The sequence below is a fragment of the Aethalodelphis obliquidens genome, unplaced genomic scaffold, assembly GCF_003676395.1.
Source record: "Aethalodelphis obliquidens isolate GAN/ISIS:26980383/991018 unplaced genomic scaffold, ASM367639v1 scaffold45, whole genome shotgun sequence".
Taxonomy (NCBI): Eukaryota; Metazoa; Chordata; class Mammalia; order Artiodactyla; family Delphinidae; genus Aethalodelphis; species Aethalodelphis obliquidens.
The window spans coordinates 9,125,167-9,150,162 of NW_020837989.1; the positions used below are offsets into that span (position 1 = coordinate 9,125,167).

The following is a 24,996-nucleotide window of genomic DNA, read 5'->3' on the forward strand; positions in this document are numbered from 1 at the left end:
AGGTTTGGGTCAGAAACCAGCAGTGTCACTTCCCTATATTCTATTGGTCCAGATTCAAGGAGATTTTGGAGTCGTGTTTGAAAACCTCCAGTGAATTTGAGAATGTGGACAAAGTCTGAGTGGACAGGAATAAGAATATACTTACAAGCTAGCACTGCGAGTATGAGGAACAATGGATTATGGAGCCAGGGTATGCAGACAAGACTGGAAGAATGATGAAAATGCAAGGCCAAAACTACAGGAAAGGCTGGTTCCAAAGAGGGGCACTTAGCCAGGAGGCTGGGTATGTGGAAGCCAGTGGAGAAGCAGAGGTAAAGGAAAAGCCAGGCAAAGGTTGGGAAGGGCTTATGGAAGCAGTAAGCCACATGCCAGTAATCTGGTTGAGAGGATGGTCAGAAGTCCTGCAGTTCAAGTGAAAATGATTAAAGCAGGTAAGACAATTAGAACCAAGAAGCGAGCACAAGAAAAGGCAGTGCCAGAGAGGAAGGCAGAAACAGGAGTCCAGATCTAAAAAATACATAGAAATCAGAAGGAAGCAAGTCAAGGAGGCAGAAGAACAGACAAGACTTCAACACCAAGGCAAGGTGTGGAATGCACACACTGCATCCACTTGGCTGGGCTGCTGGTACCTCCACTGAGTGTCAATAAGGTGGGTCAGCAATTAGTGAAGTGACCACGTCAATACACAATATGAATCTGGCAGACAAAGACACTAAACACGTGAAACACAGTTATTTCAATTAAGGTTTTATTAAAGTTGTTTCTGAAGATTATATTTCATCCTTAGCCTTCCTTATTTGACTTTGCTTTAGTGTTTAAGAACCCTTCTTCACTTATTAAATCCTTTGCCATGAAAGAGCACCACAAGCTTATATCAGTATCAAACTGAATAATTCCTTTATGGCAGTGAGGAAAATCCACAAAAGATTCGTAAAATCCGCGTACTAAAGCATCAAGATCCCTCTTCAAATGAGTCAAAGCTTCCTTACACATATCATCGGCAAGCCAATGACGTCTTTTTACTTTACCATCAAGATGAAAACAATTAAGGGCACTGAAACAATTTTATTTCTCCAGTCTAAAAATGTAGATTTCCTTGTTACGGCTAAAACAGACAAACACAAAAAACAGAAGCTAAGAGGAAAATAAGTTCACTGTGGTTGATTAGCTTACCATTTTTTTTTATAGTCAAGCACCACTTAACCAGTCTTTCCCTTCCCCTAGACTTTAGGCAACTATAAAAACATACGAAAAACAATGTGTATAATAAAAGGCAATAAAAATAAATATTTGAGGGCCTACTGTAATAGGCAATTTGCACATTTCGCTTAATCCTCACAATATTTTGAGAATTATAACCATTTTACAAACGTGGAAGCAGGCTCAGAAGAGTGAAGTGACTAGGCTGGGAATTATGTTCAAGTTGATGCCTACTAAGCCTACTACGCTCTATTATGCTGCACTGGCTCGTGAAAGCCCTTCAGCATTTTGAGATTCTCACTGTTATAGCTCCATCTTCTAAATTTATACTTTTAAGTCTGCAAAACTACTGAATAGTAGAAGAATCTAAAATTATTCTCAGTCTACTTGCTAAAACAGGAGGTTGCAAGGAATAAAAACTCTTCAAGTAATCAGAACATTCCACACCTAAAATTATGGTTATTCTAATTCACTGGTAATGATAGCTAGTGATCCAAGAACACAAAGGAAATCATAATTGGCTCATTTTCTTGTCGTCACTATTTGTTAATCTCAAAGGAATGAAGGCAAAAAAAGACAAATTCCTATTGTGAAATCTGACTGCTCATTATATTTACAGTATGTACTTAGTGGAATGACAAAAGAGGTTCTGGTTTTAAAATCTCACCAACAGTCTTTTGCTTGCATCTTAGAAGCATGTATTTGTTTAAGTGTCTAAATCTGGTGGAGGTGGTAGGACCCATTGGGGGATGCTTTGTTGATACATGCTTGTGTAGTATGCTAGAACTATCTATGATGTCTAAGAGGATAACTTTCACCACCCCACAGAATGGGGTCATAGAGTTCTAGTAGGAATGGATTTATTTTATGTGTAAGTAACTTAAACCTAAACCTGGGCAATCTGGACACCTAACAACATTTAATTCTCTGCTGGGGACATATTTGCATGTTTCTTATAGAACTGTTGAATCTTAAATGACTGAAGTTAATATCTAGTTGTTTCTTACTTAAGTTCTCACTAAAATTTAGTTTACTAGTTTTAGAGATTTTTTTTTTCTTTGAGTCTAGTCCTAAAAGGACTATGTTTTCATACTTCAGAAGAAGCTGAAGGGGTGAGATTAGATCACCATGAAGGCTGCTTCTAACACTAAAATAACCATATGACCTCCTTTCTAATGTCCAATTGATATATATATAGATATATAGATATCTATCTATATATATATCTCATTCTTTCACTAACTCATTTATTGAATAAATTTTTTACAGAACACTATCTATAAGCAAGACTGAAATAAAAAATATACACATAGGCTCATTAACTCTAGGAGGTCAGTACATAAAAGGGGAGCTAGATGTTTACACATGTGACATAAGACAGACACAAAAACTAGGAAATAATGCTTGTCAATGTAAGAGAGGTAGTGAATTGTGAGTACCCCACCCCCCCAAAAAAAACACCCCAAACCTAGCATAACTAATGAGGAATCATGGGAACCTAACATTTTTTTGTCCTGACCACCTCCCCACGTAATCTAATAAAGGATCATAAGGTAAATCTGACAAAGTGGCAGAAGATTTAAGGGCTGGTGGAAAGAGAAGTTGTGGGTAAATTACCTATATAGACCAATTTAGGTCTTTAGCTGTTGGTGCTGCCTCAATTTCCCTGAAATGATTATATACCTAGGGAGGAGGCTGAAAATAAATTGAAGATAACTCAACAAAGAAAGCACAAGGTTTCTTGGCCATACTTGCTTGAAAGGGACCTGGTATCTTGATTTCTTGCCAGTCTCTGCCTTCCAAGTCTTGCCTGGGCCATTAGCCTTGTAAATGGGATTTGAAAAGGGACAATGAGTGTGAATATGAAGTCTATCTGGCAGGAACTACAAGGAAAAAGATGGCTAAAAGAAAAATAAAATAAAAACGGGAAGTCCTGAAAATCTACGTGCATAAAAATCAACCGAAATGATTTAAATTCATACAACTATAAAGCTTTATCATTTAAGTACCCAAATGTTAAACCAATCCCTACCATCTCCTTTTCCCACAAATACAAGATTCTATATAATTCCTTTTATAAGGACCATTAGTAAGGAACATTTAGTTGAAAATACATAAACATATACTCATTTCCACCTTTAAAAAAAATTTTGGATTGAAAGTCATCAGAGTACCAATTTAAAAATAATTTGCTTAAACGTATTTTGATAAGGCCACAGGAACACTTGTCACATTGTTCAAATGCCCAATGGCAAGACTTCTGATGAGACCAAACAGGTCACATTAAATCAAAAGAGTATCTTAGAAATAAAGCCAATATGACTAAATCCAAAACAGATCACATGAAGTACCTCATGTACAATACAAACCTAGTTTAATAAATAAAGGAATCACAGGTGACTGCACTCCGGGAGAACATTCAGTTCCTCTGGGCCCATTCATAGTCTTCTCTGAGACTCCACTGCCACTTCCACCTGGGCAAGTCTAATGGTGCGGCCATGAAGCTTGTAGCCATCCTGCCTTACTAATGCCACAGTGCCAGGCTGCACCCCAACACCAGCCGGCACATGACAGATGAGTTCATGCTCATGAGGGTCATATTTGTCACCAATGGGTGTCATCTTCTCCAGGCCATGTTTGGCAAACACGCTTTTCAGCTTTGTTTCTAAAAGTGACAAGCCTCGGAAGATCTTCTCCAGAGTGAGCTTCTGGTCTCCAGGCTCTGTTTCTTCAGAAATACACTCTGTAGTCTTCTCCAAAATGTCTGCCACCTCCACCAAATCCTTACAGAAACTCTGAATTCCTACAGAGAAACCAAATACTCTTACTGTTTGTGAGGAAACCCCTCTGCTCTTGAGGGTGCAGTTTGGGGAAGGCTCAGAGAGCTGGCTGGTATACTGGGTACCCCAGGAAATGCAAAGATTGCCACAAAGGATTCAGGGATCATCACCAGTGATTACCCCTGAAACCCTACTGACGAGCCAGCATTTCTCTTGGAAGGCATATGACTAGGAAGTATTCTGGGAAACGGGGAAGATGGTTAGAACCCAAGAACTAGGTGAGACTATATACAAAAGGTTCAGAAACCTGTCCTTTAAAAACTTGACTTATATGCTTCTTGTATCTTTGTTGCTATTCATCTTTAGTACTAAGTTATGAATATTTTGAAAATTCCCGACTGTCTCATTTGTGGAAAGGCATACATTCTCAATAGGAACAAGACACTAGTATTTCATTGATGGGGGAATAATAAAAGAATAGTAGACAAGACTGTGCTAAGGAGGAGTCAAAGAGTGGTTTATTCTTGAGGATTAGCTAAATAGGAACAGGAAAAAAATATACTCCACAGATGAGGTAAGTCTCTTAATGCCTACTATGAAGTTATATACACTTGCTGAAGACAGGCCACCAAGCTTGTCTAATCTTTTTAGAGTCACATAAACTTTATAAAAGTGAACTCAGTTGTTGAGAAATCTCATTACTCCCAATGCTGCATTCTTCATTCTTCTTACAGAAATGATAAGGAACATCATCATCACAGATACCTATGGTAACACAAAGGCCCTGGTAGGAGCTGGTGAGGGGCGAAGGACTTTGTTGATCTAGCTTTGGTCCAGTGACAGGTTTAAGGCCCTGTGTCAAAGCAGGCAGCCAATAAAAGAGATGATGACAGAGGAGAGATTTCCCAGGTATGTACTGCCTGGATGGGAAGGAATGACTGACAGAGAGGCAAAAATTCTACCTTTAACTTCTGGGTAATAGAAATCCATTATAGCTTCTTGAGCATAACAAGTGGAAGAGGAGTCAAATTGTCTAGTAACATACACAATTTATGTAGGGTGCTGGGGGCATCACAGATGGGTGAGAAGAAGAGATATCATAAGAAATGGAAGAGAGCCAACTGAAGTAATCTTGGTATAATATGGCCTGGAGTAGGAGAGGAGGCAATGGAGAGGAAAGAGTGAAAGCAGCAGGCCTTTTCAGAGCACTAGACTTGGTGAGTTCCACAAGATACCTCTCCCATCACTATGAGGGATGGGAGCCATATATATTAATGGCTGTTAATGACAATGACATCAGCTGAAAAGGTAGAAGAGATTAGCTAAAGCCTTGAAAAGTATACTGATAAAATTTGGAATTCCATCCAAGAGGAAAGACTGTCTGATAAAGATCAATCAGGGACATCAAAGGCTTTCCCTGGCTATACAAAGGAAGACAAATTCTCAAATTGAATTTGAAAGCTGTAAGCTGCTGGACTGATTTGTACACTGCCATGGTACAAAAAGTTCTGGCTTCTAGTCAGTAAAGCTGTATGAATTTGGGTAAACAGAAGCCTAGGTTCTCTTGTCTGTACAGTGAGGGGTTCAGTCTCTGATCCTATTCCTATTACTGTGTTACTTCAATAGATGGTTGGTGTCCGCAACATTTCTTAGAGGGAAAAAAGGGATCTCTGTGACCTGTTTAAGAGAAAATGGGTTACTGAGACAAGACTGTCCCTGGAAGGAGGATAGTCGTCATGCTATACTGTATGTTAATTTAATGACAATGAAAGCTTTCTTCTTTTTTTCTACTTCCATGCTCACTGAGCAATCTTCATGTTTTGCTTGACACATTTTTCTCTATAAATTAACAAATTAGATTACCAAATTCTTTTGAGTTTATATAATATGTATTTGTTCCTGAGAACCTTATTAATTCTTGAGGAAACTGACATAAGCCAGTTCCTAAAGCATCGAAGCTTGACTTGTGGTAAGCCAACTCACCCTGCTCCCCGCAAGCAGGCAGGAAGTCTTCCCCTTATCACAATTGTTCTATTTGCTACAAAAATTCCCTGTGGTTAGAGGTCAGCAGACTTTTTCTCTAAAGGGCCATATAGTACGTATTTTACGTTTTGTGGGACAAGAGGCAAAATCAAGCATCTTATGTAGGTGATTATTTAACAAAAGAGAAAATAAATTTCCACAAATTTTTTCTGATGAAATTCAGAACTGTATTTATGGACTAACAGGTGGCAGGCTTGGCCACTGAGCCCTGATAGCTGGAAATATGAGACTAAAACTTGGATGAAATATCAGGAACACAATTGGGGGGTCAGTATTTAGCTATTCAGGAATACAATTTGGGGGTTAGAATTTACTCAAAGTCTTGAAACATGGTATCTACAGCACTGAACGAAAAGCAGAAGGCTAAGCCAAAGGACTAGGGTTGGACAGGACAGGAATGAAGTGAATCCCCTGTACAAATAGCGGATAAAATCCAGAGAACAGGAAGGAGTGTGATATAAGGGAAAGAATAATAGATTAGGGATCAGGAATCAATGGATTCATATCTACACCTGTTGTCAAATAACTTTTTCTAGCTTGCCTATAAGAGGAGACTGGACTAGATGCAATCCAAGGGCCCCTCAAGCACTCCATTCTATGTGTAGTCAAAGTATAATGCTCCATATTAAACTGTGAGTACAGCAAGTAATCACAGATTTGCCCTTTACTCTTGAATCCGTTATTCAATTAACATTTTCGTGAACAGATTTGGAACAAGAAGTGGTGCATTTAGGAAAAAATTTCTGAACGACTTTGAAATGGACCAAAAAGATTATTCAATGCCATCAGTGAAAAAATAGATTCAATCTAGCACAGCTTTCAGGGTTATCTGATTCCATGTGGTCTGAACCTTCGAGTTATAACTCAGCAAGCTGTAGAACACTGACAGTAATGCAAATGATTTTTGTCTATAGTTGTGAAAACTGTCTGGTGGAGATACAGTTGATTATTGAATGATGGTTATGGACCAATTTTGCTTATGTGAAGCAAATCTCAGCATTTATGATTGCCTATGTGTCTGCTCTTTGGATTCTCTTCTGAACATCTTAATGATTCACTTGTTCATTAATGAGTTAAACCGAATTGCCTGTATAGGCACTAGAATGTTAACTGTACATGCTTGAAAAATAAAATAACAAATGTCAGGTGAAAATAAAGGCAAATATTACTTTAGCAAATGGTTCACTTGACAACATTCCCAATAAGCAGAGCAGAAAGCCTGGGGGATAGAGGAAGGGCAGGATTGGTTAAGGACCCAGATGTGTCTTTTGCTAAGTTCAGTGTGCACAACTGCTAGTAAGTGCCCTTAAACTAAAAGGTATTTTTATTATTAATAAACCTCTCACCAAATATCTTGGCATCTTCTACACATCTCTGGGTTCGCCTTCTTATATTTTCACCATCAGCTATAGCTCTCTGGTATCTCACCTGAGCATCAAAAGCAAAGTCAAAATGATAAGAAAACAAATGCCTACTGGTGGAAAAGAAACTTTTTGCTTACTTTACAAATTTCACCCTTGGTATAGATTTTTATTAAAACAACAACAACAACAACACGAGTTGTGTAGGAATCTTAGATCAGCTACTCCAAATTCCCAGTCATAGCAGGAATCTCTCTTTATAGCGGCCCTGATAGGCTGTCATTTAGGCTGCCAGTTTGAACACAGAACAACTGTTTTCAAGCTCATTATCTTGAGAAAAAGCTTTCTTTTTCACCTTCAGGCAACACTGCCACTCTTCAACTTTCTTTTGTTGAACTGAACTCTAGGATAGCCGAGTAAGTTTTAAACATATGTCATCAATTTAAGCCAATTATTTAGCCTCTTTAGTCTTTTCTTCTTTCATTTTTATAATCCCTGGTTCCTTTCATTCCTCTCACAAGACACACTTTCCAAACCCCTTACCATTTTTGGGCGGTCCTGCTTTGGAATTACTCTAATTATTTCTCTTTCTCAAAGTCTGTCAGTCTAGTACTGGCACAGTAAGCCAGAGGTAGTCTGATTGGCAGAATACAATGATAAATGACTTCACTCATTCAACAAATATTAATTGAGTGTGTACTACATGCCAGGCACTGTACCTCCTTTGAAGCTACCAAAATATCAGGTATCTAAGTACTGTGACACCAGGGAACTGAAAAGAGATGAGTATCCGTAGTCAGTAATGTTTTTGAACTAGTACAGATTATTTTGCCTAGTATATCTAGCAAGAGGGGTAAAGAGCTAATTAGAAGAAACAGTTTAAAAACTAACTTAAAAAACTTTACGTGGATATTTAAATCAGAGAAAAGATGTGCATATAGATAATATAAACAGATAATAGAAAATATGATATATGTTACAGAATATATGAACAGATAATATAAAATCTACCCACTGTTAAATCCTGGACTTCCTTCTCCAGTTTAACAGCTTTTAGCTTTAAGGCTCGTTCTGCAAGAGAGGGCCCAAGTTCATCAGGAGGGTCCTCAGAATTGCAGTCTTCACCAGCGGTTCTCTGGGTGGCAGTGCTGAAAGGATGCAGCCATCCCCTAAAGTGGGAGGGAGGTGGTGCATTATGAAGAAATGCCGTCACAAACAGCTGAAGTTATAACCAGGTTCAGAGGCTGGAATGTTTCCCAGATTGACTCTCTCTAGACAAAGTGCTTTCAGTCTCATTAACAATACAAACACTTATAATGTGCTTGCTAAATGCCAGACACAGTTGACAGGGTTTTACTTAAATCATCTTTTCATCTTACAACATGTGAGATAAATACTATCATCATCCCTATTTTATAGATGAGAAAACCAAAGCTCAGAGAGGCTTATGACTTGCCCAAGATTACATAGTTAGTATTGTTGAATCAGGATACTGAGCATCAGGCAGTAGAAATAGCTGGAAGTGGGGACACAAAAGTCAGCAAGAGAAAACGAAATTATAATACCTAGAACCAGCAGGGCAATATCAGAAGCGAGAATTCAAAACAAAGAGCCGTACAGTTCAGGTTCAATCCCTCATTTTATAGGTGGGGAAAATTAAGCCCAGTAAAGGTACCTTATCGAATTGGAGTGAGGCCTGGAATTCTAAAGCCATCTTGATCACAAGCTCTAAGTAAAAGCAAGGCTTTTATGGAAGAGAACCTACACTAAGAGAAAATGAGTTGGGAGCTCACCTATATGTAAAATCAAGTCAATCAAAAACTTATAAAACATTTACTATATGTTGTGGACTGTGAACTATATACAGGTGAATAAAACAGATCATATAGACATATAGTTCAGTTCACATAAAAAGTTTAGAGTGGGGCTAGTTTGCAGATCTTGGATTGTAGCAGTTCTGAGACCCCTGTTCAAGGAAGTTTCCATTACACCTCCTGGATCATCATAACTTAATATGAAGTAAAACCATCAAGAAATCTGTGAGCGCAAAAGGTCTTTAAAACAAATAGTTTATTTATTTAAACTGGTATATATTGAAAAGTGGCCACTGAGGTGAAATCTAAGCAAAGGCTTAAAGGGGGTAAAGGAGTTTACTTCAAGAAAGGGAAGAGGGAACCATCAGTATAAGGGTGTGGGCAAGATTACTTTTATCTTCCAGGCCAGTCCTGAATTCAGTTATTATGATCTGATGTCAGATTACACAAGATTACACATTTTTATTTCGAAAATTGGTCACCACAGATCTGGGACACATCACACAGGGTGAAACAGATCCTTCCTCCTAAATTGCTAACAAACTACACTTATCCAATTGAAAGGAGGTCAAGATATCCTCAGGGCCAGTTGAAAGGGCACACGGCCAGGGCCCAAGTCGTGAGAAAGAGGGAGTTGCGGTGCATCCATTCAATTGCTACTGTTTCAGAACTGGAGTCGGGGAAATTTTATTAGAAGCGAACATTTTCCTTCTGATCACTTCCCTACACCACAAACTGTCAAAAAGACTAGGAAAGAAAAAAAAAAAGCTTGAAACCCGGAATTCAACCTCTCACCCGAGTGCTGGGTCAGGTGTGTTAAAAAGGTGACAGATAGTTATGCAAAATTTCTGGATTTCACCGTAATTTAATTTACTTTTCAGAGATCCAACCTGATCCATCCCCCTACTCAGCAATTTTTATTCTTTCCGATAAATAAACTGTCAACGGGGAATAGTCTCTAAGAATAAGTAACATTGGTCACTAATTTTAAAGGGCCGATTCTATACAGCCCTGACTGGTTTCCGGTCTGGGTTCCACCACTTCATGAGTATTTAAGTTCGGAGACGTTACTCAACTTTTCTAAACCTCAGTTTCCTCAATTAAACGGAAGAATAAAAATATTTTTTTTTATTCTTATCATACTGATAAATGATCAGTAAAAGTCGCAACTGATGGATAAAAGTAGCAACCGGAACTTCAAACTCCCGAAGGCAGGTGGAAGGGCCGTTTGTAAAGACCAAGTCCAACGGCCTCCTTTTACCGATAGGTAAAGTGAAGCTCAGATACGATCACACAGGGTGTTGGGAGAGAATCCCAAATTACCCGCAGACACCAAAGCTGTCGAGAAGGGGATGGGAAGGGTACATCCCCAATTCAATCGACGCTCGGGCTGAATAACAGTTCTCACCTCCGAGGGCGTGACCTCGGATCTTTCCACCTTCCTCGGCCCGGCAAGAAGGCAAGGCTGTAGACCTCAGTTTCCCTCTCTGTAAGATGGGGCCGTGAGCGCCCAGTCGTAGCGGCCGAGAGGCTTGGTAGGTCCTCTCGCCCTCCAGCCTAAAATCGCCCCTCCGGATCGCTTCTCCTGCATCGTCCTCACGTCCCGGATCCCCGGCCTGCCTCGCTTACCTGCCATCTGACGCGCCACTCGAGGCCAGGAGGGGCTGCATCCGCCGCCGGACCGCCCACAGGAACCTCACGGCCATGTTCCCCACCTCGGCTGACTGAGGCTGCGCACGCGCACTTGCCCCAAGTGACGAGATACGCTCGCTTCAAAAACCACGCTTCCCGGCAGCCTTCGCGGGAGGGTTTTCTCTCTCAGGGCCCCGGATGGGAACGCTGTTAGTCGGGTTGTCCCTGCGCCGTTTCCTACCCGGTCTTCAGACGAAACGCAACCCTTCCGGCCCCCTGCGTGTTCGGCGAGTAGGTTGGTTTCCTGTCACGAGGGAGTGGGCTCCGTGCTACGCGCGGAATTCGCGGCGACCAAAGGGAATAACAGCTGTACCCTCAAGGAGCTAACATGAAGTTATGCACAACAAACAATTGCTAACGCCCTATAAAGTCAAAATATGACCGGTGTTTAAAGGTGAGGGGCTTGGTGCTGCGGAAGCCTAGAGTACGATATGGCCGAGTGTGGCGCGTTTTCCCGAAGGAAATAACTTTTGAACTGAAAGCGGAATAATGAGTAGATGAAAAGAAGAGGCAGCTGGTTCAGGTAGAGGGAAACAGCATCTGCAAAGTCAAGAGGGGTATTGCGAGTAAGGCACTGAAGTACTTGAGGAAGCGGGGGAGCAACACAAGACGGTGGTTAGGCAGGGCCAGAGCACTTGAGGAATTAAAAAAGTCGAAGCCTGACTCTCATCTCCCATCACTCTTCCCTGCTTTTTTTTCTCCAGTTCCCCCTTTCCCCCCGACTTACTGTGTTTTAAAATGTGTATTTTCTCATTTCCCCTCACTAACGTGTCAGTTGCATTAGGGCAGAGATTTTTTTTTTTTGCCTGTTCATGCTTAATGAACAGAGTGGAACAGTGCCCTAATGTAGGTCAAGTTTTTTTTTTTGTCTAATGAACTTGAGTTTTACTCTGACTGCAAGGGGAACATGTTACGATGCCTTTACGTGTTTAATGGGTCACTGACTGCTGTGAGGAGATTGGGTCCCAGAGGTGGGGAGACAAGCTGTTGGGACTGGTGCGTGCACAGAAGGGTTGTATTCTGTCCTGGGGTCTTCTCACAGGAGAGACCTTTGTAACCACTTTATCTAAGGTCGCTACTGTTTTAGTTGTCTCCAGGACTTTTGCTGGATTTTGTTCGTTTTCTCAACTAGAGTATGAGCTTCATGAGAGTTTCTGTGTTGTTCACAGCGGTGATTTCTGACATCGAGTACAGTAGGTGCACATAGTAGATGTTCCAGCATTTGTTGAATGAATTAATGAAGTTGGATGGTGCCAGTGGAGATAGGAAGAAGTGGATGAATTTTAGAGAGATTTAGTATGGAAAACTGACAGGTTGTGAGAACGGACTGGTGATTGGGGTTGAGGGCACTTGGAGTTGCCAGACTAGTCACTGGATAGTCCCTAATGTCAAAAAAAATTTTTTTAAGGGATGGGAAGTGTGCCTTCAACATTCTGAATCTTCACCACAGGATGGCTTACTTGTACGGTAGCTATTTGGGTCATATTTTTTCTCTGCCTGTCCGTGAGTTCCATAAGGACAAAGCTAGCGTCTTCTGCATCCTTATATTCTATCCAGGGCCTAGCTCAAATGTGTTGTAACCAGCAACCTTCTGTTTCCTTTTGGCCCCAGGAAAAGAACAGCATGGTTTAAGGAGGGATTATGATCCTCTTTTACATATGAGAAAACTAAGGCCCAGAGAGGTTGGTGAACCTGCTCAAAGACCCCCACTGAGGATCCAGTGATACTAGAAATCTGATAGTCCAAACACTTTGCAGTGTTGGGGAGGATGGAACTTCAAGTCCACTTTAGAACCATGACCCTACACTTTGAAAAAACAACCAAACCAGAACTGGCATCCATGTTTTAGCCATTTTGTTAACACTTCTCTTAGCTAAGTTACACCAAATGTGCTGCATCCACTTATTCATCTATTAAGTGACTGTGTGCTTCTGAATACTGCAGTGCAAGAGGAGGGGGAGACATGAGTGAAATAGAGCCTTGGAACTAAGAGGAGGGGAGTTTTAGGGTCAGACTTCATGTATTCAGGTGCCGGCTCTCCCACTTCCTAATTGTGGGCTTTAGCAAGTTACCTAACCTCTCTGGGCTTCCATTTCCTGAACTATGAAAACTGGGTTAATAGAACCTATCTCACAGGGTTTTAGTAAAGATTAAAGGGATAATACCTAGAAAAGTAATTAGTTAGCACCAGGATCGGCTACATAAAAGGCAAAAGGAAAGTGTGAAGCCCCTTGTTCGAAATTACTGAGAGAGTAACAGCAGAGCAATAAACCAAGCACAGGGCCCTGCTAGGTGTGGGGTTGACTGCACAGGTTGTATGCCTGTGTAGCCAGTCATGGCTAACAGCGTCTGATGTGTGGTGAGTGCTCAATAAATGTTAATTATTAATTTCCTAGGGTACCCCCTCTCAAAGAGCCAAGATGTATTGATGGCAAAAGACACTTAACCTCAAAATAACTGCATAAGAAAGAATGTGACACACTGCAGACACAGTTGGATTTTTGGGTGCCATTCCAGGACCCACATTTTAAAAAAGAACATTGACAATTCAGATTATGTGAACTCCTTTGTTACTGAAGACACTCAGGTGGCATCTGGATGAAAGCTGTTAGTTATAGATTGGTTGCCTTTTAGCTTTTGGTGGTCATAATAACCACATGAAAGTCATTTCTTCTTCAGTGGAAAGGACACGGGATTTTGAGTCAGGCGTTTCTTATCTAGCTAATAAGAAGAACCACTATGGCTGAACATTTCCTATTCTTGGATGCTGTACAAGATGTTTCCTGTGTATCAACTCATTGAATTCCCCCAGTAGTCTTGGGAGGAAAGTATAGTTGTTAACCTGGTTTTCCCCCAGTATTCTCGGGAGAAGAGTACAATTGTTAACATGGTTTTCACAGGTAAGGAAAGCAATCAGAGAGTTCAAAGTCACAGCTGGTAAGTGGCAGAGGCAGGGCTCAAGCAGCCTTGTCTGGATCCAGGCTCATTAGTCCTAAGTCTTAAGTTCTGCCTCTGGCAGCCAGGTGCTTTTGGTCAGGTTATTTTACTTGCTTTGGTCTCTAGCTACCTCAGAGGGTGATAAAGTTTGGGTGAGGCTCAAGTATGTAAAGTCTTAGTTAAGAAAAGTGTGTGTAGCCTCTAGCAAAGTGTCCAGAGGTTATTCTGGGATTTCTCTTCTTTCCTCTTGAGCTAACCTCTAAGCTTATACAGTTAAATGGTTTTATCTTTATTGGAGGGAAAGGTGGTAAAGACCTATAAAGTGCCTACAGTGTTGAGAAAGTAGTGAGTGGCGCAGTTAGGAGACTGCCTGGGACTTGAGGTCCTTGCTCCCCTATAAAACTATCAAGTGTCTGTGAAAAGTTTAGCACCCCTGTGGCAGAAATAAGCCACCATCCTCTTGGTTCTCCATGATAGTTTTACTTGATAGCAGGTATGAAAGGGCAGACTGGTGGGCCTCCAAGTGCAAGGTAAGGTTAAAGACAAGGAGTGTCACCTGGATTTCTAGCCATAGCTCCCAGAGCCTGAGTGCCATATAAATTAGGTAGGGGATTTGATTGATAGCAAATGACCCCATCCTACAATGCCTGCAATATCCTGTGGACATTAGAAATCCATGCTCTTGTCACTGAGTAGCACTGTGAGCTTAAAGTATGTCAGCTGCTGAACCCCTCTTTGCCAGATCTCTGATTTGTAAACACTCAAATCAGGGATTCTAGTTTCTGCATCATGAGGATTCTATAATCATGAGGAATGATTGTAGAATTTACATGATCTCTGTAGTTTTTGTTCACTTCATGCAAGTTAGGGATAACTACTGATTTTTCAGCCTATTTATCTTGCCTTGATCAGATATCATCTGATCAAGTCCTGTCCCTTTATCCTGTACCACCGATGCCTCAGCACTGCTTTCCTTTTTCCTGAGGACTGGGAATGGGATGCTGAGAATGGGATGGAATGGCTTATTCACATGTGCTTTCATTTCTTCTTTAGAAGGGAAGGCAAAGACATTTAACAAAACCTTTAGGACTGTGCAGATTTCTGTCTCCCTCCACCCCTATTTCCACCCTCTGTAAAGTTATAAGGATGCCCTCCATTTCCCTCTTCTCTCCTCCTTCTTCCCTCCCCATGTCCCCTATAATCATGCAGACAATAAAGGCTGGTCTTTTGGGTGCCCCAGAGAGTGTGGGCTACTTCCAGTCTTCTGATGTCTCTTTGTGAAAAAAGCATTTCTGCCTTGGATGGACAAGGTGTTATCTCCTTTGGATGAAATCCTCATCCTCTTTCTAGGTCTTCTTCATTTCCCATTCCTGAAGTACAGAAAGACAGGAAGTATCAGTTTGTTAAATATTCTAGTGTAACCTGCAGGATAAAAACATACCACTGCACCTAATTATATAAAGATCTCCATGGCCAGATCACAGAGTCATGGGTCCTAGTCCCACTCCCTTTCTTTGGCCTTGGGTAAGTCATTTCTCCATGCTGGGTCTCATCTCTAAGGGGGTTCAAACACTACAGTTTGTCTTTCTCAGACAAGAAAACTGGGGCCCAGAAGAAGTTGGGGAGTGGGGACTGCATCAGTGCTTTTCCACAGCACCTTGGTTGCGGTAGGAGACTGATGGGAGACAGGCCAAAGCAGCTTGGTAAGGAAGGGTGAGGGCAGGCAACCCACAGGGCTCTGTTCGTTCTCCCAGGGCTGTCTAGGAGTTCACCCGAGATGAATACTGAAGTCAGGGCCAGCAGTGAATGGCTTTTTACCTATTAAAAAATCCATGGCATTTCCAGCCAGCCCTGGAGGGGATGGGGTGAACCAGGGCAGAAGATGGTGGTTAGAAAATTCTTGGTGGGAGGATTCTCCATTCCCAACCTGCCCCTCTCACGTCTTCACCACCTTGACTGCAGTTGCTCAGGGCAGTGACCTAGGGGTCATCCTTGATTTCTTTCTTTTCCTCATCCTCCACATCCTCATCAGCAAATCCTTCTGCTCTACCTCCAAAGCCAGCTAGTTACTATCACCTCCACTAAACCTTTCTAATCTCTCATCAAGGTTACTTCTTCTAACTGATCTTTCTTACCCCCTCATCCATTCTCAACATAGTAGTCAGAATGATCTTTTAAAAATGTAATTCATATCTAAAAATTCCTTGGTCAGAATTTGCCAGTGACTTTCCATTATGTTAGAACAAAATCCAAAGTTCTTCCAGTGGCCTACAAGGATCAAGGAGAAGCAAACTATGGCTCATGGGCCAAATCTGGCTCACTACATGTTTCTGTATGACCCATCAGCTATGACTTTTCAGATTTTAAATGTGTTTTTTTTTTTAAAAAAAGAATAGTTTTTTATGACACCTGAAATTTATATGAAATTCAAATCTCAGTGTCCATGAACAAAGTTTTATTGGGACACAGCCATGTTAATCATTCGTTTACATATTGTCTGTGGCTACTTTCTTGCTATGATGGCAGAGGTGACTTGTGAAAGAGACCATGTGTCCACAAAGCTGCAAATATTTACTGTCTGGCCCTTTCCAGAAAAAGTTTGCTGATGTCTGATCTAGATGATCTGGCCTTCGGCTGGTTACTTCTCTAATCTCATGTCCTAATGCTCAGGTATTTGTTTTTCAGGTCTACACTTTCTTATCTGTAATTCTGAAATCCAGAGAGCTCTGAAACCAAAACATTTTTTAAGTGTTTTGGCACAAACTCATTTAGTGGCAAAACCTGACCTGAACTGATATGAGGCTGTTTGTAACCTATTTATTCAATGTGATGTGAATATTCATGTGTCTTGCTATAGAATTATCAACGTGTTTGCTTACAGGGTACCTCCTGAGAACTTGGGGTTTTTCATCATATATAGTATATGCACCATATTACCTTTCTAAAATTCAAGAAGTTCTGAAACACAAGTTTCAGAGATAGTACTGTGGACCAGTATCATGGAGTGAGCTATGGACTTGGAAGAGATGGCTTTGCATCCCAGCTCTCTCATTGATGCCCTGCATAACCTTGGGCAAGTCCCTTCACTTAGTTTCCTCACCTACAAAATGGGGCCTTTCATGTCTCAAAACATATTGTAGGCTCAGAAACCAAAGCTTGTTAGAACTATGTGTTAAGAAAGAATAAGTAGGTTCTGAAGGAGATTTGAAGGTCTTGCCCTCTGAGCAAAGTTCATGAGTTTTACTGCATGGATGTATTGGCAGTTCTCTGCCTTTCTCACTAGCTGACTTTTTAGTTCTTGGTGGGGTTCCATAGAAAGGAAGCTTCCAGATCTCTGAATTTTGATTAGCTGATCTATGGCTGTACCTTGGCTTTTTGTAGCACTCTTCCTTGGTTGGAGGTTACAATGGATGGGCTCCTCTTCCGCAGTTCAGAAACACAATTGACAGGGAGAGGTTGCTCTGGGGCATTGTTTTGGGGTTTATTTGCAGTTTCCTGTTGATGACAAGAAATAGTTACATAGGTGAGGTCTAGTGCTCACTACTTACACCCAGCCTGCCAAGAAGGCACTATGCAAACATGTCAGCATCAAACAGGGTGAGGGGTAAAAGATACTTGAGGGCCTTGGAATAAAGATAATGACTAAAATTACTAAAATTAAAATTACTGAACCCTCACTATGGACCAGGTTAGCTCATCTAGCCTTTTCAGTCCTATAAAGCATGTACTATTATTATGTTGTCCCATTTTACAGATAAGGAAAATGAGAAGGTCAAGTCGCTGCTCAAGGCCATAAGGCTGGTGAGTGAGACAGTTGGGATTCAAATCCCACAGTCCTGTCTCAACCTCTCTCCTGTATTCCTTCACATTTTCTACACTGCCTTTACTCATATTTTCCAGGTGATTGCTTAGTACCTTGCTGGATGTAGTTCCTTGAGTGTGACATACTAATGGCTGAGCCTCTAGGGAATTTAGAGAAGACTCTCTGTCTCCAAAGGCCATCACAAGGCTCAAAAGTGGAGAGAAAAGCCCTGTGGAATGTGAACATCAGGGCATGCTGGTGGGAGGAAGCAGCTGGGATGAGGGAACCACTTCTACTCCTCCACCAGCTCTCTGTGACTCTGGGAAGTTGTTTTGTCCCTAGCCCCTAAGCCCTTCTTCTGTAAATGAGGTTGGAAATGCCCCTGGGAGTAGAAGTGTAGGAGTGGAAGAAACTGCTCTGGCTTTAGAGTCATGAGGTGTGGCCTGACCTAGGACAGCAATAGGAATACTGTTCCCAATGACAACTCACACTTATCAGACCAGTTATTTCATCTCTCTGAGCCTCCATTTCCTTGTGTAAAAGCAGGTATAACGTTTATTCATTTGACAAACATTTATTGTACTTCTACTATTTTTCAGATTCTGAAGGACTAGAGCTATAATGATAAACAAAACAGACATAGTCCAGTTCTTAATAAAAATACAATCTAGTGGGGGAGACAGAATGTAAGGACATGAATATACTATATATACATGTATACATATACATATATTCACACACAAATTGTGGTTAAGTGCTGTGAGGCAGAATAACAGATGGGACTGTTAGGTTAGACCAGTGGTTCCCAAATGGGGGCAATTTTGTCCTCCCAGGGGACATTTGGCAATTTTTGGAGACACTTTTGGTCGTCATAACTGGGCATGGAGCTACTGGCATCAAGTGGGTAGAGGCTAGGGATGCTACTAAATACCTTACAATGCACATGACAGTCCTACAAAAAATTATTGGCAGTAATGCTGAGGTTGAGACACTGATACAGACTGAGGTCCGTGAAGTTCTCCCTGAGGACATCCCATTCAAGGTGATGGTTGCTGGGAGCATTAGAGATAATGGATTCAAAGCCCTGAGTACAGGGACTGGTACACTGGGGATCCTAGGAGAGGGCATGTGCCTGGTGGCTAAAGCAAGGCTCTGGAGTCAGACTTCCTGGGTTTGGGACCCTGTCTCCCACTTAACTGAGTGACCTTGAGCACATAATGCAACATCTGAACCTTAGTTTCCTTGTCTGTCATATGGGGTGAATACACATAGTACTACCTCATAGGACTGCTGCGAAGATTGTGTGACATCATACAGGTTAAGATGCTGTACTGGCCTATGGTACAATCGGCCAGTACAGCATCTTAACCTGTACTTGAATAAGAATAACAAACTTGGCGCTTCCCTGGTGGCGCAGTGGTTGAGAGTCCGCCTGGCGATGCAGGGGACGCGGGTTTGTGCCCCGGTCTGGGAGGATCCCACATGCCGTGGAGCGGCTGGGCCCATGAGCCATGGCCGCTGAGCCTGTGCGTCCGGAGCCTGTGCTCCGCAATGGGAAAGACCACAACAGTGAGAGGCCCGCGTACCGCAAAAAAAAAAAAAAAAAAAGAATAACAAACTTGAGCAATACAATTTTGTTATTCAGTATAGTATATTATTATTATCAGTAACCCCCAGGCCACTTCTAAGATCACATTCAGTATAAAAAGTCAAATAGTAGTGCTTCAGTGGAGAGAACACAGGCCAGAGAACTTGTTCCAAGAGTCTCTTTCATAGCTGTGCCACTTATGGCATGTTTCCTCTCCTCTTAGGGCCTCAGCTTTCTCATTTGTAGATAAGCATAACTCCTACCCCCAAAGAATGATCATGAAGATCTGTAGCATATGAGGGTATTGAGGAGCAGCTGCCCCTGGTGCAAAAGGGAGTAGACTCACCCCGCTCTTGTTCTTGCTGTTCACGCAGAGTCCCAGGGCTGGGCCCCCTGCCAGGGACTGCTGCAAGCGCTCCTTCACAGCCACTAGCCGCAGCTCCAGGTCAATACGGCCCTCTTCCTTCGCCCGACACTGAGCTTCCAGGGTGGCCAAGGCCTCTTCCAGACCTTTTAACTTTGCCCCTGTGTCCAAAGACATCTATGAGAAATAGCTGAGCCTGGTTTGGCCAGAAGCATCAGGGAGTTTGGCAGGGCCTCAGGCCCTAGTCTGCCTTCCCAGAGGGCCTTTCCAGGCCTCACTCCTTGTTAAGGGTTGGACTTTGGACCTGGGATTCCAGCTCCATGCAGGGGTGTGTGGTTTTTATCTGCCCGATACCCATTTCCCCATTCTCCTCTCATTCCCTGTAGTTTGGCTGGGGCTGACTTCACTCCTAGTTCAGGGGATTGGCACATAACTTAGACCTGGCCCTTAATTATATCTCATTTTTTGGTCACAGTGGTTGGTTGAGGGATCAAAGCTGGTTCAATCAAAGTGAATCCCAAGGTGTTTATGGGGGCTATTGGGAAGAGAAGCCTCTCTGCTGGAGTGGCTGCACGGATTCGGTGATGGCTAGAGCTGTGTAGCCTTTATACCACCATGAGGGGCAGAGAATGAAACCAATGTAGGGGAAGGCAGAAGCAAGAATTAGAGAAATATGTTTCCTGGTGACATCATTTAAGTCCCTGGACCTTGGTATATCTGATCACTTTAGTTTCCAATTACATTTTTCTTTTCATTTCTAAGCCAGTTTCACTTTGGTTTCTCTTACTTGTAACCAAGAATCGTAAGACAGGCTTTACATTGATCACAAGTTCCTGCTAGGATTTTGCTGCTTATTCAGTTTAAGCCAACAAACCTATATTAGGACCTTCTTTGTGCCAAGAGCTGTTTTGGATCTTACCACGTTTAAAGATTAGTTCCATTGTTTGTCCTGAGGAGGCTGCACTGGAGGGTTTTCTAGTAATGGTTGTTCTTTTCATTCATTTGTTCATTCGTTCATTCATTCATTCAGTTAATAGTTATTGAGTGCTTGCAAGGTACTGGGCACAGTTCTGTGCCCTTGGGATATATCAGTGAACAAAACAGGCAAAGATCTTTGCCCTTATTGAACTTACAATTGTGTGTGTGTGTGTGAGAGAGAGAGACAGAGAGAGAGGGAGGGAGAGAAAACAATATAATAAATATAATAAATAATCTAAGATGTCAAAAACTGATATGCTGTAGAAAAAAACTGAGCAGGACAAGTTTGGACTGTCAAGTTGACCTGCTCCAAACCCTATTCTGACTCTTAGGAAGTTCTTTATATTGAAACCAAACTGCCTTTTTTTAAAAAATAATTAAAAAAATTTTATTTTATCTATTTTTGGCCGCGTTGGGTCTTCATAGCTGCACACAGACTTTCTCTAGTTGTGATGAGCGGGGGCTACTCTTTATTGTGGTGCGCAGTCTTCTTATTGCAATGACTTCTCTTGTTGTGGAGCATGGGCTCTAGGTGCACAGGCTTCAGTAGTTGTGGCACGCGGGCTCAGTAGTTATGGCGCGCAGGCTCAGTAATCGTGGCACACGGGCTTAGTTGCTCCACGGCATGCGGGATCTTCCCAGACCAGGGCTCGAACCCGTGTCCCCTGCATTGGCAGGTGGATTCTTAACCACTGAGCCACCGGGGAAGCCCAGAAACCAAACTGCCTTTATGTGCCTTCTTCCCATTGATTCTGGTTCCTAGCCACACAGAGCAAGTCTTTAAGCCAGAACTTCTCAACCTGAGGCTCGTGGACTCCTAGGCAATCTATGACTCTGGGGGCACAGGAACTCCTGATATTATTTGCAACATTGTGATCTGTGGGGGTTTTCTCTGTTAGGAAAGGGTCCATAGGTTCCATCAGATTCTCATGGGGCTATGCGACCTTGGATGTATTCTTTATAAGGACAGGACCTCTGTTCCCTCCAGCATGTTCAGAAACCTCAGTCTGAAAGTGTGCTGAACTGCAGCTATAGCGAGAATTCAACAGAAACACAGCAGAAAGTGGGGTGCAGAGGAGCCCAGGGCATGCAGAGCCTGCAGAGGCCACGGTCCTGGATTTCAGAAGAAGATCCTGGTAAAGTGTCACCATCCATTATTCCCAGTATGTGAACCAATGTATCACACATTTGGGTGCTCAGTGCATATCTGTGAATGAATGAGTTAATGTGAGGTTCAGAATATCTCGTCCATGATTCTAAGGCACACTCTGTTTTTCACATTTTAGCATTTCTAAAATCAGATCTCATTTTACCACTTTAAGTGTACACATTTGTACGCTTTTTCATCTTCTCACTCTAAAAGCAGTTATTAAATCAGTGGCACTTCCATTAGTCAGGAGAGATGATGATGAGGAGGAGGAGGGGGAGGAGGAGGGAGGAGGAGGGGGAGGGGAGGGAGGAGGAGAAAGGGGAGGAGAAGCCCACCTGTTCCTGGTAAGAAACCAGGTGGCAGATGCCAGGGGAGGTGTCAAGGATGAGACCCCCTTGTGCTCAGGACCACACCCACATAGATACCTGGGCTGTTCCGAATGGCTTCCTTTAGTTCCCTCTTTTCCTGCCGCAGTGTCATCAGCTCTGTCCGGATTGTCTCTTTCTCTTTCTCCAGCTTTTCTTTTTCTACCAGGTACCTCCTGGCATCCTCCTCAGCTCGGTTCTTACCGTACTTATATTGATGGGCACCTGCAGAGATGAAGCAGGAAAAGGCCCTCAATTCTGAGCTCTGGTGAGAGTACTTGGGTGGTGTTAGCTTCTCTCTCAGCCTCAGTCTGTCTGTCTATAAAATGGGAATATTTAGGTCTATACCCCCTGGATATATTTAATGTGAAGGAGAGGAAACAAGGAGCCAAAGGGAGGCAGTAGTGCAAAGAGATGAGGAGTAAGGGCTTTAGGACCGGACAAATCAAGGTCTGTGTTTTCTTTTGCCCTTTACTGGTTGTGTGACATCAGGCAAAGTGAATGTGGTGTTTTTGTGCCTTCCCCCTAGGCTTTACTTTCCTCACTTGTAAATGTGGGTATCAATCAAATTTACCTCTTGGCATTGTGATAAGGTTTAAAAGAGGTAATTCATGAAAAGTACTTAGTATAGTACCTGGCAAATAGTGCTTAGTAAATGTTAGATAATAATAATAATGTAAAACAAATTTTGTGATGCATACACACTTCGGTTTTAGAATTTTTTTAAATAAATTTATTTTATTTATTTATTTTTGGCTGCATTGGGTCTTCGTTGCTGTGCGTGGGCTTTATTTATGGTGAACAGGGGCTACTCTTTGTTGCAGTGCTCTGGCTTCTCATCGCGGTGTCTTCTCTTGTTGCAGAGCATGGGCTCTAGGTGTGCGGGCTTCAGTAGTTGTGGCTTGTGGGCTCTAGACCGCAGGCTCAGTAGTTGTGGCGCATGGGCTTAGTTGCTCCACGGCATGTGGGATCTTCCTGGACCAGGGCTAGAACCATGTCCCCTGCATTGGCAGGCGGATTCTTAACCACTGCACCACCAGGGAAGTCCCACACTTTGGTTTTAAAAGGGCATTTTTATAGTTAACTCTTGGTACATATAAGATAAAGAAACAGCTACGTGTAACTCATCTACAGAGAATTGAGAACTGCAGCTAAAGTCAGGCATTGCCCATTTTATTACTGAGAAATGGGTGGGGGGAGAGAGGGACCTCATAGTCTACTGTAGGCTCTACACTATGGTGGACAATAGCTACAAATTATTATGGCAAAAATTTATTGACCATTTACTATATACTATGCTATTTATATGCATTTGTATTTAATCCTCACAAAACTCACTATTATTAGCTCTACTTTATTGTTGGGAAACTGAGGCACAAAGAGGTTAGGTCTCACTGCTAATTATGGAAGAGCCCAGGTTTGAACTCATGTCTGTCTAACTCCAGGGTCCATGCTATGCAATACTACCTTAGCTTGGGCAAGGTCGTAGTCCAACCTCTCAGTGAAAGTTTTATTTATATTTTTATGCTACAGACAGCCACACATAGTCCTTTGTAGGTGGGGTGTGGAGCGATTCCCATGGTTTGCTGATAATTGGGGGTCTTGTCTCTCCAGCTCTGTAGGGATTGCAGTGGTCACCCATGACGTATGCAAAAATCAGTTCCTCCTACAACTACCCTGCAATTCAAGCCTCATTATAAATAAAGCATGGAGGACAGAGAAGGGGACGCATGGCTCCCCATATTTCCCAGTTACACAATGGCATCCCAAGGGAGTTGGCTCTCAGACTTTTGGATTTTATAGACTGGTAAAATAAATAGGGATACCAACAAAGGGTTGTCACCATTATGTTGTATCAGGTAAGGACCTTAAAACTACCAATATTGTTATTCCCACTATTTTCTATTTATTTTCTGGGTTAAAATAATATTTTAACATCCTGAGTTGGACACAAATGTACAATAAAGTAGTTGTTTATACTGAATACCATTAACTTTATGAAAAACTTTATGCACTGTGCTTATTTTTCTCATTTCATTGCAGATGAGTAAAAACTTCCTTCGGGACTAAACCAGCAAGTAGACTCAGCTTTGGGAGCCATCACCCTGGTCCACCTTGATGTGTCAGCACCACAGAGAGCAGCTTACTTCATACCCAACCCTGTAATGCTTGAGTCACTCAAATGGTGGTAAAGAGGCAAACTAGATTGTTTCTAATCGGTAAGTTTTAAGGAGCTACAATTCTGTGGGTCTTACAGTATTAGTGATAAAATAGAACTGCCCAAGCACCTTCCAGAAAAATCTGGGCCTCCATAATGAAGGAAAAAAGGAATATTTAGTGTCCAAGTTAGTAATGTAACTAATACATAAATGTTGTAGTATGTATCAGTACTTCATTCCTTTTTATTGGTGAATAATAGTCCAGGTGATGTTAGGGGCAAACCTTCCATTGTGTCTGATGAGAAGTCAGCTATTAATGTTATTGGGATCCTTTGTAAGTGATCAGTTGATTTTCTCTTCTGCTTTCAAGATTTTCTTCTTGTCTTTGGCTTTAGCATTTTGAGCATGATGTGTCTTTCTTGGATCTCTTTGCCTTTATCCTACTGGAACTTCACTGAGCTCCCTGGATATATAAATTAATGATTTCAATAAATTTGGCAACTTTTCAGCCATTATTTCTTTTAATATTTTTTATGCTCCTCTTTCTTTTCTCCTTCTAATGCTCCCTTTATGCATATGTTAGTGCACTTAATGGTGCCTCATATTTCTTTGAGGCTCTGTTCATTTTTCTTTGTTCTCTTTTCTCTCTGTTATTTGGAATGCATAATCTCTGTCGATCTATCTTCAGGTTTACTGATTCTTTTGCCAGTTCAAATGTACCCTTGAGCCATTTGATAGGACATTGTCATCTTCCTTTGCTTTC

The 24,996-nt window shown here is 41.9% G+C and overlaps 2 protein-coding genes and 1 long non-coding RNA gene across 8 annotated transcripts in view; 1 reads left to right on the plus strand and 2 right to left on the minus strand.

The window, feature by feature from the left end:
• Window positions 1-730: 730 nt before the first annotated feature.
• Window positions 731-10,938, minus strand: GRPEL2 (GrpE like 2, mitochondrial). 2 transcript variants are annotated; one of them, XR_003427743.1, is made up of 5 exons: window positions 10,828-10,938; window positions 8,400-8,553; window positions 7,370-7,451; window positions 3,570-4,003; window positions 731-3,023 (listed from the first exon to the last, which is right to left on the minus strand). XR_003427743.1 is itself a non-coding variant. In XM_027081655.1 (4 exons), the coding sequence occupies exons 1-4, from the start codon at window positions 10,902-10,904 to the stop codon at window positions 3,639-3,641; spliced, it is 678 nt and encodes a 225-aa protein (XP_026937456.1). In that variant the 5' UTR covers window positions 10,905-10,938; the 3' UTR covers window positions 732-3,638. The 2 variants fall into 2 exon arrangements, 1 of the variants encoding a protein (XP_026937456.1); XM_027081655.1 differs by having other exon boundaries at window positions 732-4,003.
• A 202-nt stretch (window positions 10,939-11,140) lies between these two features.
• Window positions 11,141-24,996, plus strand: part of LOC113606881 (uncharacterized) — a 132,211-nt gene continuing 118,355 nt past the window's right edge. For all 4 annotated transcript variants that reach the window (XR_003427744.1, XR_003427745.1, XR_003427746.1 and 1 more), the window contains exons 1-2: window positions 11,141-11,284; window positions 24,118-24,293. This is a non-coding gene — a long non-coding RNA (uncharacterized LOC113606881). The remainder of the gene's footprint in view (window positions 11,285-24,117; window positions 24,294-24,996) is intronic.
• AFAP1L1 (actin filament associated protein 1 like 1) overlaps window positions 13,384-24,996 on the minus strand; it is a 73,185-nt gene continuing 61,572 nt past the window's right edge. For both annotated transcript variants that reach the window (XM_027081643.1, XM_027081641.1), the window contains 4 exons: window positions 22,135-22,299; window positions 19,564-19,742; window positions 17,194-17,322; window positions 13,384-15,197 (listed from right to left, as the gene is read on the minus strand). In XM_027081643.1, the coding sequence (XP_026937444.1) occupies window positions 15,174-15,197; window positions 17,194-17,322; window positions 19,564-19,742; window positions 22,135-22,299 (497 nt within the window). In that variant the 3' untranslated portion in view covers window positions 13,384-15,173. The remainder of the gene's footprint in view (window positions 15,198-17,193; window positions 17,323-19,563; window positions 19,743-22,134; window positions 22,300-24,996) is intronic.

Coding starts and splice junctions, on each gene's coding strand:
- GRPEL2 (XM_027081655.1), bottom strand. CDS start 10,904: ATGGCCGTGAGGTTCCTGTGGGCGGTCCGGCGGCGGATGCAGCCCCTC. Junction 7,452..8,399: donor AGGAAGTCCAGGATTTAACA/GTGGGTAGATTT, acceptor TTTGATGCTCAG/GTGAGATACCAGAGAGCTAT. Junction 4,004..7,369: donor AGAAGATGCCAAGATATTTG/GTGAGAGGTTTA, acceptor GTTTCTCTGTAG/GAATTCAGAGTTTCTGTAAG.